At 40.6% G+C, this 18,805-nt stretch overlaps 2 protein-coding genes across 2 annotated transcripts; both read right to left on the bottom strand.

The window, feature by feature from the left end:
- Positions 1-159: 159 nt before the first annotated feature.
- tyrp1b (tyrosinase-related protein 1b) lies at positions 160-5,921 on the bottom strand. Its single transcript, XM_085164421.1, has 9 exons — positions 5,824-5,921; positions 4,580-4,935; positions 4,225-4,333; positions 3,235-3,448; positions 2,687-2,891; positions 1,282-1,449; positions 791-970; positions 563-709; positions 160-479 (listed from the first exon to the last, which is right to left on the bottom strand). The coding sequence occupies exons 1-9, from the start codon at positions 5,835-5,837 to the stop codon at positions 274-276; spliced, it is 1,599 nt and encodes a 532-aa protein (XP_085020547.1). The 5' UTR covers positions 5,838-5,921; the 3' UTR covers positions 160-273.
- Positions 5,922-5,928: 7 nt separating this feature from the next.
- Positions 5,929-16,287, bottom strand: LOC146516814 (uncharacterized). Its single transcript, XM_085164422.1, has 5 exons — positions 13,214-16,287; positions 12,198-12,500; positions 11,196-11,313; positions 10,355-10,465; positions 5,929-7,828 (listed from the first exon to the last, which is right to left on the bottom strand). The coding sequence occupies exons 1-5, from the start codon at positions 14,412-14,414 to the stop codon at positions 7,654-7,656; spliced, it is 1,908 nt and encodes a 635-aa protein (XP_085020548.1). The 5' UTR covers positions 14,415-16,287; the 3' UTR covers positions 5,929-7,653.
- Between the last annotated feature and the right edge of the window lie 2,518 nt (positions 16,288-18,805).

Below are 18,805 nucleotides of genomic sequence, written 5' to 3'. Positions count from 1 at the left end.
CTCCTATGCTTTCTGTGTACTTATCTGAGCACTGGATATCAGCTCTTGCAGTTATTATAATCTTGGCTGCAGTCTGAAAATCTGCTGTATGTGCTCAACAAAAGATCCGCCAGACCCTCTCCGCCTTTCAATTCATAAATGCAGACACACAATTAAGCCTCAAAACCAGTTCACCTTTATTAGAAGAAATGGAGGAATAATTTTAAAAAAAAAAGGAAAACAAGACAAATTTATGTATGTAAATGTTGGGTCCTCTCAAGATAATCGAAAATGTTAGACAACGGACTGTGATTTGTCCAGCCTGCGGTCTTCCTCTGAGTAGCGTCGGTAAGTTTCTGCCAACAGCGGCTCCAGGGCCTCGGCAGAGTTGTAAGAGTGAGAACGCATAGCGCAGGCTATGACGATACCAACCACCACCACAACCAGCACTGCAGCAATAACGGCTACGCTGATGATCTCAGAGAGGGTGAAGGTACGAGCTATGAGGGAAAAGAGTGGACGGTTATGAGCAATTCCTGGATTTTGTGGATCTGCGCATGCTTACACGTTCTCTGCTTCTCACCCGGCCACTGGACCTCATATGAGTATCCCAGGTTTTCTGGGGCAGGCACAAACATCTCAGCATTGGTGACAGGCGGCCAGAAAGGAACCATGTTGAACCTGCGGTTGTGTCCAATGGGAGCGTTCTCATCGGGGTAAACAGTGTCACCTGAGAGAGTGAAGAATATGTCAATCCATCTATTCATTCTCCAAAGTGAATTTTGTTGTTTGAATATTCGCAAAGGTGTACCCGGTTGATGCCTGCGGAGCCACTCGTCAAAGACTGCATCAGTAAAGGTGTGAAGCAAGACAAAGATGGGATCATTGGGCGACAGGTGAGTCTGTCCACCCGTCCCGTTGAGGAAGAGGTGGGCCAGATTGTGAAGACTGCGGATCACTGGGTCGTACATCCCCTGGGGGGCGCTGTAGCCTTGAAATTATGGAACAAAAAATGAGAAGAAAAAAAAAAGGAAAACGTTTAATGAAGACTCTGATTTACCAAAATTAGGAACAACAAATGTTGTGTTGGAGCTAACCATATGTGCATGTGGGTGGAGGATTGAGTGAGTGTTTTTCTGGCTTTGTGTTTCATCTATACACTCACACAGTATTCAGCAGCTTTATTTTCTGAGCTGAGCCCAAGAGAAACTGAATATTTCCTTGGATTGGGTTGATGGGAGGATGCTAAATCTCAACTACTGCTTTGGCTCTAACCTATGAGTCATGTTGAATGTGGATCACCTTCGATGGTGTTCCTGAAGCTCTCGGAGGAGGTGGAGTAGTAAGGAGGGGTATCAAAGGTGTTGATCTCCAGACAGTCCAGCACATCTTTGGGCTCCGGCAGCCTCTGCACCATGGGCCGCGCCACGTTGCCTGCTGGGTTCCTCCTGATGGGACTGCTCTCTGTGCCTTGGAGATGAAGAAAGGACTCAATAAAACTAGGTTGAGTGAAATATAATTAGTTTAAAATAATAAAGATAACTTCTGATTACTGGCACACTAAGACCTAAGATCAGGCACAAGCCAGAGGTCCCTACAGATATGGCTTGATTGAAAATGTATTATTTAACCACCTTCTAACTCTGTGTGGGAGACTCTACTAGTTTGATCTGCCTTAAACATGACAGGATGGCAGTTTTCTTTTTTAATTATTCAATAAAAGTCAACAGTAGTGAGTGGGAGCTTTGTGACTGAACAGAAGTTTTTTTTCTTTTTTTGTCTCTCTTGCATGTATGATCTCTTTCTCTTTTTTCAGGCTTTCTCTCCTACACACAAGCACATAAACAGAAGGCTACATAACCGAGTTGTCTGTCTGTTTGAAGATTGTTCCCTCAGATCAAAGGAACCAGTAGACTGTTAGATTCCTGTCTTCAACAAGCACATGCACAAATGAGGCAACCCCCTTAACCCATTTAAGGAGATGTTGCTTGTTGACGCAGGAAATACCAGGCCTGTCATGACTCTCTGGGGGGAATAACAAGATAGATCACTCACATGTTGGCCACTCACGTGTTCAACCTGTTACCAAACACTTTTTTTTTTCTTATGACCTCTTTTTATAAGTTTGTTGTTGAGGGTCCACGGGGAAAGATGATTGACATTCCCAATTACTTGCCTATTCCAGATGAAAACCAAATCCTTTATAAATTAGGTGCATTTGAACACTGAAAGAAAGGTAGTGAATTAGGCTTGTAATCTGGTGCCAGTACGGAATGAGAGCCAATCCCTGCAAATCTGATCACCTAAAGTCTAGGTTACGCAGCGTTATCTTATTACTGAATAAGAATTCCCTTATTCTAGGTTAAATCTTGTGACCAATCAGGAATTAACACTGAAAAACTAGGCTGATTGAATAAAAACAAAAAAATCTTTCAAACCGCAGTTTTTAGAGATGCAGTGTGTAGTACTCCAGTTACACACGGCAACAGAGAAGGCGATGTTTAACAACTAGAGCAGTTTCAAACAAACTGAAGTAATAGCGAGCAATATCGAATTTAGCACAACAGCTGTGAGCTATTATTTATAGCAGCCTATGTTCTACATGCTCTCTTTATGAGCTCTTTGCCCTCTTTTCTGATGCAGCTGAGACGATGCTGTATATCAGCAGAGCTCGGCTGGTATAGTGTGTTTCCGTGACTGTCTTTACTGTTGCAGATGGTGCCCAGAGTGTCGTAGTCATCCACACTCTCGCAGATGACCCTCCACTGTGAGAACACAGAGTTGGGGCTGATGGAGCTCATATCAAATGTGCTCCTGGCTCCCAGCAGGTCATCTGTGCAGATGTCGCATTCGCTGCCTCCAATGGCGAAGTTCCAGTAGGGCAGGGCAAAGGTGGGGTTGCCCAGCATGTCCTATGAAGATCGAACAGGGGAAGGAGGCAGGTGTTCAGGGAAGGACTGTCTGTAAACAAACTACTTTCTTGAATTGTTTATTAGAAAAATATGCAGGTTGGTTCTTTTTCTTTTTGTCCCCTTCCTATATATTCCTGCTTTTGTTTTGCCTTTTTTTATTTCCTCCTTGCATTAACCCATTCTCCTTCAGGCTAGCTTTTCACTCAGTGTCAGATCTTTTTTCTTTCCATCACCACTCCTCCAATCCTAACCTCCTCATCCATTTCTTTATCAGCCCAGAAGCTTGCTGTCTCTCCTCTTTTCCTCTACCACCCCTCTTTCTCCCTGCCTTCTCTCTGCTCACCTGCATGTCTCTCTCCAGTTGCAGCAGATGAAAACGATGCCAGGTGACAAAACCTGGGCCCTCGTGGGAGAAGTCTACACCTCCAAAGCTGGTCTGGCCTGGCCCCAGGTACGTCTTACTGACAGAGTAGTAGTGACTCCAAACAAAGTAATTATAAATGGTGATGTTCTCAAACTGTGGGGTGTTGCCATCAGGCCCAAACAACTCCTGGTACCTAAAGATAAAGGATGAATGTCACGTTGTATTTTTTCCTCCACATTGCCCTGCCTGAATCCTCCAAATTCACCCTGATTGATTTGAAGTAAGAGAATGTGTGGCCTTAGATGAACTATGCATGTGTTAAATGCTCTGCTGTTGCATAAAGCTTTGTAATCTTAGTAGCTCTACAAAGTGTTTTTCACAATTTTGTTTTCACTGATCCATTCAAACACGGCTTCAGAACTTGGGGATGGTACTGGTGAATAACTCACTAATGGATATATAGATATTAATACATATTTTATTCTCTGTAGCTGCATTATGTGGCATGTAACTAAGAATCTTGAGCATGACCATTAATAACAAGGGGAATTTTAATTGTCTGATCCAGAGGTTAAGAGATTTTCTTTGAGCTGCAGTCAAGAATGGCTTCAAAAATTAACAGATTGCAGTCCTCAGCTAATTTAGAAGGAGGTTATTCACAGATTCAGAAGACTGTAATTCCCTTTACTCATGCCAAACGTGATCATTTGCTCAACTTTCTACAGCTTTTAAAGAAAGCTGCCATGAGAAATTCTCTGATTTTACAAATAATTTCAAAAGCACAGCATGTGGCTCAGCCACAGATACTGCACATATATTTCTTTCAACTGCCAGACTCAGCTGAGTCTGAGCGTGCAGGTCCTTGTGCAAAACATGCTGTGTTTTACAGAGAATCACAAGGTAAAAATCAACCCTTTAAAACCATCTAATTGTATTCAGCTTGATTATCATGTTACTTTTTCAATATACCGTCTTGTACAGATGACGAGGTCAGGGTGGACAGTCCTCTTAGCTTGATCCAGAGCATTTACAAATGCCTGCTTCTCAGCTGTGCTCATCTGCATGATGTTTCTCCTTACTGGGGAGAAGTTAATGGGGTGAAGAGAGAGAATGAAGTGTTGTTAAAGTGTGGGGGAAACAAAGGAAGAGTAGAGAAAAGAAAGTGCTATTAAAAATTAACACTTTTTTCCTGCTCCTAGCAATAAATGCTGCCTTCATTCCCCAGGCTGATGTAGACCTGTGAAATCGTGAAGGACACAGTAGAAGATAGAAATTTTAAGTCGTCGTGAATTTTTAGGTCGTAAAAAAGCATCTGCTCTCTTACCCACAGAGATCCTCTGATCACAGTTTGGTCCAGTTAGCCCGTGTCTGCATCGCCCACAGTTGTAGCCGGTGAAATTCCCATTACACCGGCAAGTGCGATTGAAGAATCTCAGCGGCCACCTCTCTCTGTCATCACGCCCGGCATAAGGGTACTGAGGTCCATGGCGCCGACTGTCAGCCTCAATGGTCACACACTGGCCTCTTCCTGTGCTGGAGCCACACTCGTCTCCTGCTACCCCTGTAGGGGATGGGCAGCACTGGCCGCTCTGCAGCCCCTCAGGAGTGACACACTCCCTCGGGAACTGGGCCAAGGTGAGCGTGGCACACAAGGTCCCCACCAAACCCACACTCCACAAGCTGATAAAGTAGAGAATGAGGTGAAGTAAGGAGTTTTTTAGGGCCATGCAGTAATTTAGATGTGAGAACAAGGTTAGAACAAAGTGTGTGGAAATCTTTTACATGTTGAGAATTGCTGTTATACAGGCCTCCTTCTTTTTTTAAAGGACTTGTCTTGTTCACGGTTGTGAAGGACCAGTGACCGTCCCAGAACACATTTAGCAAGATGAAGATAAAAAAAAAAAAACATCCCCACATACACGCCACATCCACTGAAATTAAGCTCCAGAACAACTTACTCAGTATGTGTTCTCTTGCTAAAGCCAATTGTCTTAACATTATTCTAAAACTTCAGTTCTTACACATCCCTGCAGGCAGCACAAGTCATTATTTATTATTCACAAAGCCATTAGCTTTCAACTCTTACAAGTTCAGAAATGCTTTCAACAATAGACAGCAGGCAATGATTTGCTTGAACCTTTTCTCTTTTTTCTTCCTTTTTTTTGCAGTTAGATTTGCTTGCCTTTCGTGCCTTTTGAAGTTTGTTGATTAGAAATGAATGAAGGAGGGGCTAATAATTTGCAATTATTATGAGCAATTATTTAACAACAAAACAACACCTAAGAAATGTTACCGATATAAAAGGGGAAATGCTCCACATGTTTGAGCATATTACAAATATTCGAATGCACGACTTAACAAGTCGGTGCATCACCTGCTGGGTTCTGTGGAAATCTGCTCTGTAACATCATATGAGACAAAACTTCACTTCATCTGCAAAGATGTAGCGCATTAGTCCAATAAACACTTTTAATTTGTAAAGGCGCTAAAGCAGTCAGTCATACCACCGAGTTGTATGACTGACTGCAAAAGGAATGAAAAAGGAATCAGTATCATTTGTTCCCCTACCTCTGACTGTACATGCTGCTCCTCTGTTTGCAGAACTGAAGTCCCCCCCAAGAATCAGCCCTTCTCTGTCTTAAATAGCTATTGAGCACATGAGCAGGCCTTTGTGGAGCTTGTGCAAGGAGAAACACACACACACACCATACACACGTGTACACTTGAGGGTACTTGAGTTTTTTCAAAAACTCATTCATGAACCTTGTGATCATGGACCAAATGACGCCAGACTGTAGATACTCACACAACTATTTGATGACATTCATGTTGAAGTCTTACAAGAGAAAATTTCTGGGGTTTTAGCCAAGTTCTACATTTATGTAAATCATGGACGTAAGTAGAAGTTAGTTCCATAATTTTGCTTTGTTTTTGTTTGTTTTCATTTTGTTTCCGTACACTCCCAAAGATGATTTTCAAATGAAGCAATCAAGACGTGATTGAAGTACAGACTGTCAGCTTTAATTCCAGCAGTTTTACAGTATTTTTACACTAGCACTTTAGGAGATGCAGCCAATTTTATGCACAGTCCCTCGTTTTCAAAGGCTTAAAAATAATTGGACAATTGACTGACAAGCGGTTTCATGGTGACACGAGGCCTGGTCCCTTGTTGTTATTTCATGATAAATGAAGCAAACATAATATCTGAAGTTGATTCAAAGTCCTAAGTTTGTATTTTTGTCACTTTTCTCTGTAGACAGGGAGGTACTTATTAAGCTGAAAAAAATCTAAATAAATCTAACAGAGAGACAGCAAAAACTTTAGGAGTGGCCAAATCAACAATCTCGTGCATTCTAAAAAGGATTTATGCATTTGCCAACACAGCTAACCCAAGAGGCCTGAAAGATCATGCATAAAGTGGATGATGACAGAATTATTTCAACTGTTAAGAAAAACAACTTAAAAAAATCTAACGAAGATGAGAACACTCTCAAAATATTAGCGATATCATTGTTAACGTCTACAAACATGAAACACAGAGGGTTTACAACAAGGTGCAAACCACCGGTTACACTCAAGAACATGAAGGTCAGATGAGTGTTTTTTAGAAATCTTCTGAAAGAGCCTGCACAGTTCTAAGTAAAAAATGTCAGATGATAAACTTGCAGAAGAATGACGGGAAGAGAAAAATAGGATAGGGGCATGGTTGTGGTGTGTGGTGGCCAGTGGAACCCGGCACTGGAGTTTATGGATCTAGTTGCTTCTTTGGACACTTAATTTTGTTCTACTCAAAGCAAAACTTATGATACACAAGTCAAGACTTGTGCAGAATAAAAATCAAATCCATTTTTAAAAAATCATTTTACATTTTAAAGACTTTTCAGATGAGGCACTTCATGTTGCAGCCAGCATTCTCAGACTTCAGACTTGCTGATAAAATGGGATGATTGCTCGTGGCAGTTCAGCAGCTTTGTACAGCATGAGCGATGTGGCCACTTTGAAAACCGTTGCTCAACAATTCCAGTGCAGCCTAAAGTGTTTATAGACATCAAACCACTAGACAGCAGTAGATACATAAAAGGTTTATCGCATTTGCACACTTGCACATGTACACAGTATTTTCAAACACACGTTTCTCTGTTCACTCAGTCACACAGTCATATATGCCAAAATCCAAAATTGTTAGGCTTTTTTTTTTTTTAAATTTACACATGCAAAAACACAAATAAAGTCATATGCACTAAGTGTAAGATGATTATACAGTAGTTAATACGCTTGGGAATGTGAGACAGTCACTACTGGGTTTGGTTAGGGTGTGAAATGTTTAGGTAATTCACTGGCTGTGTGCTCACTGAGCTTAATTTAGATATAGCATGAATGAGGAAACAGTTGGACCCCCTAGAGAAAGGAAGTCCTGAGGTCTTGTGAGGAATTTGGTCCTGATCCAATATTGGCCCACTCATCTGTAGAGCTGGGCGGGAGGTCTGACATAGCTATTGCATGCTCATCTCCTTGCTGGTCATTTATTTTGGCCAGGGTTGAAGCCATATTAGCTGGGTCAACTGCAGCCATCCTGGTGGAAAGGACAAAAGAGCAGTTGGCAGTGATTAGACCAGTTGAAACAGGAAAAAAGGAGAAAATATACAGCCGTCTGATGACAGGAACAACTCACATTGTTGTACAATGGTATAATATTAGGTTAGTGCTAGCAGGAAAATGGGATAAATTTCACACAAATGAGAAAATCTATTTTGCTTCACGCAAAAACAAAGACAGGAACCTTTCAAGCGATGAAATTGAAACACACTTTCAAATGGCTTGTTCGTAATGGTTGTCAAACTGCTGTTAAGTATGCCGCTCTAAGCGAATGCTAATATTCTCACTGGAAGGTCTGTTTATTTAATGATTTCCACACCAGATGGAGAAGCTTACAAACTGTGCTGAAATGAGATACCTGGGAGCTAATGACACACCTAGATACAAACAGATCACTTGACATTATTGAATAATTGCAGGGGATACCGTCCTGACTGAAATTTGTAATATGTCCTAGTAGACTACCCCTCAAGGGCAACAATGCGGCTGTCCTAAGAGCACTTCCATTATGTTGCCTGGGTGCTGAATATTTGCACGTTACCCAGAATGCCTGATGAGTTTAATGTTCACACAGCTGCTTTGGGTTTTGTGTTGGGCTAAAGGTGATGGAGGTGGGAGCTGGATTTGGGTTACAGTTTAAAGCTCAGTGAAATATAATCTTAGAGCACTGTGGAGGTTTTTTTGTTGTTGCTTTTTTGTCGAGCTGTTTGCTTGAAGTTCCAAAGATAATAAAGTACGATATTTTTTCTGCGGCTATGATTTCAGCCAAGCACCCACTGAATTGTGCATCAAAGACAGATGCCGTCCTTCCAAGTGAAACCTCATGGACGCCAAGTTCAATGCAATACCAAAGAGTTTGTAAATCCCAGCATCTTTTGTTCAGGTGCAGTTGTTTACAGCCACCTTGACTCTTGAAATACCTTTTTTGGGGGAAACATTTATTGCTAAAGAAGAGTTCAAAAACCAAAAAAGTATTTAAAAAGCGAATTTTGTTTTCTATTAACAGGAATTTTGGTTCTTCTGATGACGACTGGATTGCCACTGCTGCTGCAAAGACTCTTAACAAGGACACATTTCAAAATTACTGTGTCGACTGTTTAATAATTCAGTGTTGCTTTGTTATTGTCTGTGTAAGGCAGGCATCACATTTCTACTTGTGTCTTATACACATTCACTCGCTGAAGCAACACACAAATACACAGACTCTCAATCTCTAAATCTCTGAATTTTTAGTATTTTTTGTTTACAGTTGATTGTCACCACATGCATATTTTTCACATGGTCTCTCACTGCAAGCACACAACTGTAGCTTAATTACTGATCCAAGCCCACCGGTCTGATTAGCAAAAGCAGTGGTATTAGCCAGTAATGCTCTTGGTTCACGGGACTCACATTCTCATGTGACATTTTGAGCAGAATCCCGGGGCTATTACACTATAAAAGCGCCAAGAGGGAATCAGCTGAGAAGCACACAACTGGTGGCTCCTGACCTCCTACGCAGGTCAGTACATGATATTTAGGCAGGTCACAATGGAAAAGTAAGTAAGTGTAGCTGAGGAAAGAAATCAGTGAAATCTTGTATCTTGTAATCTGTGATGAAGCCTAGCGAAGGCTGCCAATAAAATTTAAGCTTTGTTGCATTAGATTATTTTTAAAGTTTAAAGTTAAGATTCCATTTTAATTCAACACCTGTGAAGGTTGTTTGCACCTTCTGCTTGCTTGTCAGTCCTAAAATAGTTTAAGAGATGTCACTTTGTATAAATGCACAGCTCAAAAAAGTTAAGGGATCACTTAATGCATGCCTTGCCCATGGAGTCTGGTCAGTAGCCCACTGGAGATCATTTTGTAGGGCTCTCTTTCTCAGTTCTGAGACTGTACAGGGAGCCACAGTAAACCTTCTTATGGTGGAAAGCATGGATGTGTCCTGAATTGACTGCTGGTACCGTCTCATGTTACTAGCAGTAACAAGGACACTAACAAATAGAAAAACTAGGAAAAAGGGAGGAGGGAGGGATAAGAAAACCATTCTGTTTTTAGGGAGTCTTGTTATTGCCTCTGCAGTACGCCTGTTGTCATTTTCATTTGCACCAAAGCAAGTGAATTGGATTCACAATGGTTTATGATTTGTAACAAGACAGATTGATGTCCCTGAAGTTTAACTGGCTCTGTGTTATACTGTGAAAATGAAGCATTACCTTAATTTTCTTTTGAGCAGTGTAAGAAAAAATAAAAAGGTTGGGAAGAGAGAGAAAAAGGCCAGGCTTAAAGAAGAATGTGAACACTGTATATTAAATGTTTTGAATGTGACTTTGCAGTCAGCAGATCTCAAGTCAAATAAACACCTGTGGAAGATTGTGTGTTAGGTTGTGTTAGATTGCAAAATGACACAATTCTGGCAGCATTTTATGACTCTTAATGTTGTCCCTTTCCTTTATTTTTGCAGATACTCTCATGTGTGCTGTACGCATCTATAACACTGCAAGAAACACTGGTGAGAACATACTGTTGAGGGTCACCATTGCCCGCAGGCAGTGTATCATCACTGTAGTCATCTCCTGTAGTTGCCTCTGGCTCAACACACTCTTCCTCACATGCACGCTGTCGGGGCAGGCTGCTGCTCGCACACAAACACATAAACAATATCCCTTTATCACTATTATTGCTCTTCTTGCTTACTCTTGACCTTCTACAAATGAACTGCACGTTGCAATGAGTCATGTAGAGAAATAAAAAAGTAGCCAAGTATATAACTGAAGCAAGACCATTCTCTTTTGTGAACAGAGGAGGAAATTCTGACCCAACACTCGATACGTGGTCTGATTTCATCATGTATCAGTGTTGAAATGTTACCTTGAGCTCAGGCAACATCTAAAGCAATCATGTGCCAGTTCTGCTCCGAGTCCCATCTGTGATTGTAGCACTTTTGTTGTTACAGGTAGCAATCAAATGGTTTGTTTCGGATATCAGAGAAAAAGAAGTGGATGGTGGCTGACACTGGTGCAAATGCAACAAATGTTAGTTGCATTCACGTTCACAAAAGTAATTAAAAAAGGAGGGGAGTCTGCTTTACAAATACAGAGTCAGACAGATATTCATGCAATGGTATTGTACAAATTTGTGTTGTAAAAGAAATGTGCTTTAAAATGAGGCTGTTTGATGTGTAGTCTAACCTAATCAAAGCATAAAATGGAAGGCAGGCTTTAAAGGAATACTGCTGGCCAGAGATTAACAAGCAAAGCATTTTTGCTAACAAGCAAAGATTAGAGCTGTAATTTGAGGAACTCAGGGCCTATAAAAGAACTCTTTTGAATCAATGTTCCTGTAGATCAAGTGGTGCAACTTACTTGTTTTTGTGACGACGTTTGACGATATAGATAATGATGACGGCGGTCTGCAAAACCAGGAAAACTGCAGCAGTAGCAGCTCCGATTTTCCATGGTTCCAAGCCTAATTCAGTTGATTCTAAACAGATACAATAAGGCAGAGAGAGATAAATTGCAGGGCAGAGCAGGTGGAAGCATTAGATTTAATACAAAGTTTGACATACTTGTGGCTGATGGGCAGCCACAAGTACGTCAAAGTGTCCAGCAAATGTACAAACAGGAAGTTCTTATATGAATATGTGCAGTCTAATTATACATGATGGTTTTTCATAGAAGAAAAGACCTTTTGTTTTTTGCTACCGCTACGTCATTTTAAACAATCTGCCAGTAAAATTGTGCCAGCCCAAACTGGCATGTGTCTAATGGCACTGGCTCCTACAAAAAATATGAAGCAAATACAAGAGGCAGAAAACAGCATGTTGTAGCCTGTGTGACAGGAGGGTCCAAACTTTCTGGTCTTCCCCCACCAGTTAGGGTATAGTTAGCCTGCACAATTGCTCAGTGGAATGGAAAAACATCAAGCTGGCCATCTGCATATTTTGCTGGCAGAATCATGATAATGATCTGTTTTCTTCTTCTTTATTCTGCCCAAGTTTTTAATGTGGAAAAAAAAAATCTCCTGTTGAATATTTCCCAAACTATTTATAGCCTAGGATGTGTTTCTAAAAGTGTTTGAGAACTACAGCAAATCTAATATATGACTTTTGGAGGGAAAAGTTACAGCTGCTATTGTAAGACTGCTGTAAACACACACACACACACACACACACACACACACACACACACACACACACACACACACACACACAGACAGACAGACAGACAAAAAGGTGCAACAAAGCCTAGAGAGGTCAGTCCCAGGGCAAACGCAAAGACCACATTGCAATCACTAATCAATCTACCATGCATGTCTTTGGGCTATGTAAAATACATAGTTATCTATACTGTCAGTTTAGCTTTTACCTGGATCTTTAACTAGCTCATTGGTTTCCCCCAATGCCTCTCCTTCAGTCCTTGGGTGTTCGGCTAGATCATCATTCATAAAATTATCCAGTGTAGGATGGGCATCAGCTGGGTCATACAGGAAAAGGTCATTGGTCGGGGTGATGATCTCATTGCTGTTAAATTTCTCATCATCTAGGTTTCTTTCTTCAGTCTCCACATCAATGAGGAATAAATCCACAGTGGAAGCCTGGTTCTCAGAGCTCTGCAACATGGTGGTTTCAGCACCACCATCAGGTTCTGGGCCAGAGATCCCCACCACATCTAGAAGTGAGGTTTGGTATGTGACACGCACATGAAAATGAAGAGTAGAGGCCTAGACTAAGGTTTTGTCAAGTAGAGCAGTGGAATGCAGAATAAAGTACAGATGTGCCGTAGCTAAAAGACCCTGGTGGGTCGTGATTTGTATGCATTTGTGCATTTGTAGCAGAAAGTGTCTTTTCTTTTTTGCATAGGTCTTAATGACAAATGACCATACAGGAATGGAGGATTAAACTGATAAAGGATTCATGATTGTATCAATGTACTCAGAGTAGAAATTTCAGATTTTTCTGAGCAAACAGAACAGGACTAGCCAGTGTTAAATATTCTTATTTACATTATAGGGGTTTTCAGACATAGTCTAGTAACCAGCCTTTTTTCTTGCACAAAAAGCTGTTATAGTCCTTATTTAAGGTCTTTAAGTATGTTATGATACACACAATGCAATGCTCAACCAAATCTGCTGAGTCTTATGCAAATGCAATTTTAAAGACCATTGCAGTTTTAAATTTTTGTGACCCAAATTATGAGCTGGTTCTAGATAGTCTGCATTTCAGATATTTAACAGAGACAGATGAACTAAGATTAAAGTTAATATGACAGATAAAACTTACTCTGTCTAAAAGATGAAAGATTATAGACTGAAGCCTTATTTCTTAGTGTAGGTTACACTTCAGTTCCTGTGCATTTTCTACTTTTTTGCAACTCCACCTCACCTTGATCCTTTTTTGTACTGTCAATTGAAGTCTCCGAAGCAAGCTGCTCCTCTTCTGCTTCTTTTTGGCCATCTCTTTTATTCACGAGCACCACTGATTTCCCCTTGATCACACTCTCTCCATCTCTGTCATCTACTTTTGCTTCCCCCACAGTTGTACCTCCTAATTCTACCTCTACTGAAGCTCCTTCCTCCATTAAATGACCTTGTTCTTGTTTTTCTTCTGGTCCATCTGGCTCTTTAGCTATGTTTACATCTTCCTCCTCAAGTATTGGCTCTCTGACTGCAGTTTGTGTGGCTTCTATCTGATAATTGTCCAAAAGCAGCGCTATTGTCTCACCTGCTGTTTTGTCTAGCCGAGTTTCTTCCTTATCTCCTATTTGTTCCACATCAGCCTCTCCAAGATTGAGTTCAGGCTCTCTGTGTACTGCCACCTCCTCAACATCCAGAGTTTCCTTTGTCTCCTGTATTTCTGTTAGTGTTGCACCTTTTTCTTCTGACAGCACAGCCTGATCTTTGTTGTCCTCCTGAATTTTTGCCATTACAGCTGAATCCTCTCCTGTCTCGTCTAAAGTGGCTCCAACTCCTTCTACAACCTCATCACTGAATTCAGTTCCTAGCGTCTCATCAATAACCCTCACAGTGTCTGCTTCTCTGACTCCAGTTTCTACACCTGCTGTGGTTTTCTCCACAGATCCAGCTACTGTTTCATGCTCTTCCATGACAACTCCTCTATCAGATACATCTTCAGATGCACCCACCCCTGCTTCATCCTGCTTCTCTTCAACACCAGCATCTTCTTCACTGATGCCCATATTTTCATCCTCCACTTTCTGCTCCAGCACTTCTGCCTCAAAGTCAGCTTCTTCCTCAGCTGCTTTCTGGACTGTGCCCGGATCCACTTTTGTATCACTCCCTCGATCCGCTTGTCCCAGAGCGACCTCCACCACCTTCTCCAGCAGCTGTTTCAGCACTTCCTCTGTCCTACGGCCCTCCACCTGCTCTGAGGCTTCCTGCACAGCTTGCTGCACCTCCTTCAGGCTAGGAGGGGACAGTACTGCTGGTACCACCCCTGCAGAGGTTAGCTCTGGTTCCTGTGGTGAGGTCCGTCCATAGGGGGTGCCCTCAGTGGAGGACTGGATAGACGTCATCAGACCTAAGGACACAGTGAACAAACGGGAATAAAGTACGTTTAATGACATTTAATTTTTTATTGATAGTGATGAATATTGATAATTTAACATACCTAAGGACTAGTTACTACATCTTTGTATATAATATGCATGACATTTTCACATGTAATGAACATATAAAGTATATGTGGTAGCATTATCTCAGATTGCCAGTGAATCAAATCTAAACACATCTATTTATACTTGTTCCTTCACTTTGTCATACTATTATTTATTCATTTTGTAGATTATAGTTAATTAAACTAGTGGTTTGGAATCAGTAAGCACTTGTGACTCGTTCATCAGAACATCACTGTATACATAATCACACCTATCTACTACCTCCCTACCTTGTATTATTAAAACCACTAGGAATCCTTTCAAAGCGCAGTACTCCATGTGTACTCCAAATGTGTACTCCAAAGCAATCACAGTAATTTCCAGGAAGATCCTTTTAATGTCTTTTGTGTCTAGAAATCTTGCTCAAAATGCCAAGTGTGAGTGTGTACACCACCACAAGACATACACTGAGACTCTGGATGGTTGGACGGCAAATACCCAATGGAGTGTGATTCCAGCAGGTGACGAAGAAATGAGGGAGGGTGGAAAACAAACATTGCCATGTTAAATATTGTCACCTCAAGGTTTCTCTGTACCACCAGGTGTCCCTATGGTGTCGTTAGATGAAGTAGCACCGCAGCGCTAAATGGTTTTGAGACTCTTACAAGGGTTGTGGTGAAGCATGGACGGCATGTCACACACACAGTGAACTCTGGAGGAGCAATTATAAGGAGAGTGTGAGTGATGCAACCATTTAGGCCTGAAACAGTGCTAGAGAAAGCAGAGCTGAGTTGGAGCCCAAAAGACTACAAACAAAATTTCACAATATTTTAAAAATATTTAATGAGTTAGTTTACAGAGTGAAAAAGAATCCCTTATGTTACCAGGATTTTTATTATATAAAGCATTTGTTTCTACTAAGATGCCCACTTCTCTGTTATCAGTCCAATGTGCACAGCTAGGATGTCGAACAGCACAGCGATGCCTTATGGTTTCCTATTGTTGCATCTAGGGTGTTTCTATTCAGTCTCTTGATTGCATGATTAGTGTGGAAATCCAAGGAAATTGGAAGCAGGTGTTTCCTTAATTGGGTTGTTTCTGTGAATGCACATAGTATATGGCTAGAGGCAATGAAAAATCCCTAGGTGCTGTTTTTGCTGCAGTTTATTTATATTCATGTCTAGGTTAGCATCACAGAGGCACTCCAAGAGCACCAAACACCCACTTGGGTAGTTTTGTTTTTTTATATGGATACAGTCATTGAAGTAAGCATGCATATCCATATTGTAAAAGTACAACAGCCAAATAAAGTAACCGAACATTGTTCTGTTACTACACCTAGTTTATCACATGCTACCTCCATATATCTAGGGCTGCTTAGGTTGTCCACCTCTATGTTACAGACAGCAATATCTCAGGACTTTTTGGATGGTTGGATGCATGTAAAGCTTGACTGTGGTGATCAACAGCCATTTGTGTTTTCTATTCATGCATGCATCCTAATGACATTGCGTGCCTCTGATGTTCTCTATTGACATTAGGAGATTCAGATTTATGTCTTTGAGTAAAGAGACAAATAATCTACAGTGACCAACTAATTTATCGGATGACTATCAAATTTTGCTAATGCTTGAATTTGTTCAAGCATTAAATGCTTGCAAACTGTGCTTTGCAAACTATAAATGCAAAACGGTCAAACTTTCTGATTGGACCATGCTGATGTCAGTGTCATAGCTCAAAAAACAGCACACAGCACTATGTCTGTGACGTTTGTTTGTTTCAAAATGAGATCAATCATTAGTAAATAGTAATCTTAGCTGAAGAAATAAGACCAATGTACTGCCTAAGAAGACAGAAATATGGCCAAAAATACCCAGCAAATCCAAGTCAATGAGATTTTGATGAAGAAACCTTCTGCTGCTCTCTTGACCCTGTGAGAAGGGTCACCACAGCAGTTTTACACCAGATCTCCTTGCTTACACAACCCGAAAGGGGATTTGCATCTGTGGCTGGAATTGAACCAGCAACATTTGCTTTCCAGGCAAATGTGTAAACACCACACTATGGAGCATATTCAGTGTGGTTTGGATTATATGACATTGTATGCACTATCTTTACACTTCTAAATAAGCTGAGTAATTTCATTAGCACGATTTATCGTCATGCTAGATTTTCGCTATCAACTCAACTTTGGTAGCATGACTAGAGCCATTCACTAAACATAAATACCTCTATTCATTCACCCCCACGTCAGTGTGTACTGGAATGTAACATTTTTTTACCCCACCCCCAACACAACCACACACACTACCACCACCACCCCCATTCCTCAACCTCTGTAAGAAAAAGCAGTGCCTTTGATAGCTCATACCGTAGCTGCATTGTTATCTGCCTAATAATAGTAAGACTTCTGGGACACTTTAATGTATCTTGCTTTTCAATTAATCATCTGATCCTCACCAAAGGCTACACTGATTCTTTCACCACAGGACCAGCATGGAAAATGATAAATTCCTGTCATCAAACCAGCAAGATTCCTTCATCTACCAGTTTATTATCTTTCAGACTTATCAGTCTATTGGTCTGTTCTGAGTTATGAAACCAAATATGGAGATAATCATGTTTTTTTTTAAAAAACAAACATCAATTTTATTATAAGAATGTGTCAGTGTAATTCTCTGTAGTTCTTTGTGTTGCTTTTGAAGCCACATGTAGTGCTGCGCAGTGCTCCCTGCTTCATTTTGATTTTCTTGACAATTCACTGCCAAATCTGCACTTCTGCATATTAAAGACACTCTGTGTCAAAACAAACCAGAGATAGAAACTGAGACTTGGTTGCTTCAGAGGAGCAACAAGACATAACTCAATTGTTTTGTTCTCTGCTTTCTTTGTTTCATGCTTTTAAAGTCTCTTCAACTTTTACTTTCTGATCTCGCTCGCTCTCATTCGTGACTCCAGGAGATTTGGTCTGAAAGGTTAATACAGTCACATGAGCTTCACACTGTGCTTTGTGCTACCAGGCAGTAGCACCTCATACTTAGCTTGTGACTAAGTCTGGGAGAGGGGGATTATTACCAAGGTGCATACTGTGTGCATCCTAACACATATGTCTGATAAGTTTGATGATAGCTTAAAATAAGACAAATAAATATGGACAAGACACAGGTGAAAGCAATCACCTAAAATGAAACCAAACAATGTAGAAAAGGATAACAAGCAAAAGCTAACTCACACATGAAACAAGAGGTACACAAACTTGTCTTACTAAACCACAAGAAAAACAATGCAAAAACATGGGACCATGACAAGGCAAAAAATGAAATTAGATTTTTATTAATGTAAATGGTCAGTGACCCATAGTTGACACTGTCCCTATTTATGCAACGGATTTCCCCGAAGCTGAATAAAATAGACCTTATTCTATTATTTTATCTTATTCCTGTCATCTTACCAAAGGGAAACTCTGGAAAGTGCACGGCCTCTGAAGTTGCTCTGTGTTTAGGGCTGAGGGCAGCAGCACCTTGTGCAGTGCTGTGAGTGCATAAGAGCTGCTGTCTGTATTTTGCATGTCAGTGTTGGAATTTCAGAGGCGGTCTCTATGAAGAAAGGGCAGTGGAGGTGAGGAAACCAACATTAGCTTCTACCTACACTAACATGACCTATTTGTTAGCAGCAGAAGTACTAGAAAACAATCACTTTAAGCACATAGCACGCAGTTTTATGTGATTCTATATTGTTGATTTGAACAGAAAAGACTTACAGATTTCAATCATTCACAGATGTATATTAATTTTGCATCAAAAATGTTAACAAAAATGCTCAAGAAGCTTTTTCTTTAAGAAAACAGTGTTTTAGGCTTGAGTCATTGGCACTTCTATAAAAGACCGATCAGAACATAAGGTCATTATTGTCAGGTCTACATTTTCAGATAGATGTAGCTCCACTCTAGGCTGTATCATTTTTATGCAAGAAAACAACAGCAGCACTGTAGGCTCCCTAATGAGTGTCATGCACATAGAAGGAAAACAATGAATTTACTAGTTTTGAGACATTTGCCACATGTAGGCGATCCATGATCAATTTTTTTTTTAAATTTGTGTCTTTCTTTTTTATGTCTGCTAGTGGTGTGTGTGTGTGTTTTACAAATATTTTATGTCATTGTGGGAAAGGATTTGTCCTCCCTTATTTCCTGGAGTGATGCACTTAGTTACTCCTCTTCAAAATATGTGGTCAGGGTCAAAGAAAATATTTTTTAAAAATGGAATGCACTTGCCCTTAAGCAGGTAGAATAACTGAAAACAATGAAGTGAAATTAAGACAAAGAAAGAGCCCATGATTTTTCACAGTACTTCATTTATTAC

This window comes from Neolamprologus multifasciatus, chromosome 6, assembly GCF_963576455.1.
Source record: "Neolamprologus multifasciatus chromosome 6, fNeoMul1.2, whole genome shotgun sequence".
Lineage (NCBI taxonomy): Eukaryota > Metazoa > Chordata > Actinopteri > Cichliformes > Cichlidae > Neolamprologus > Neolamprologus multifasciatus.
Note: the sequence above shows the minus strand (reverse complement) of the source record. Positions and strands in the feature narration are given on the sequence as shown.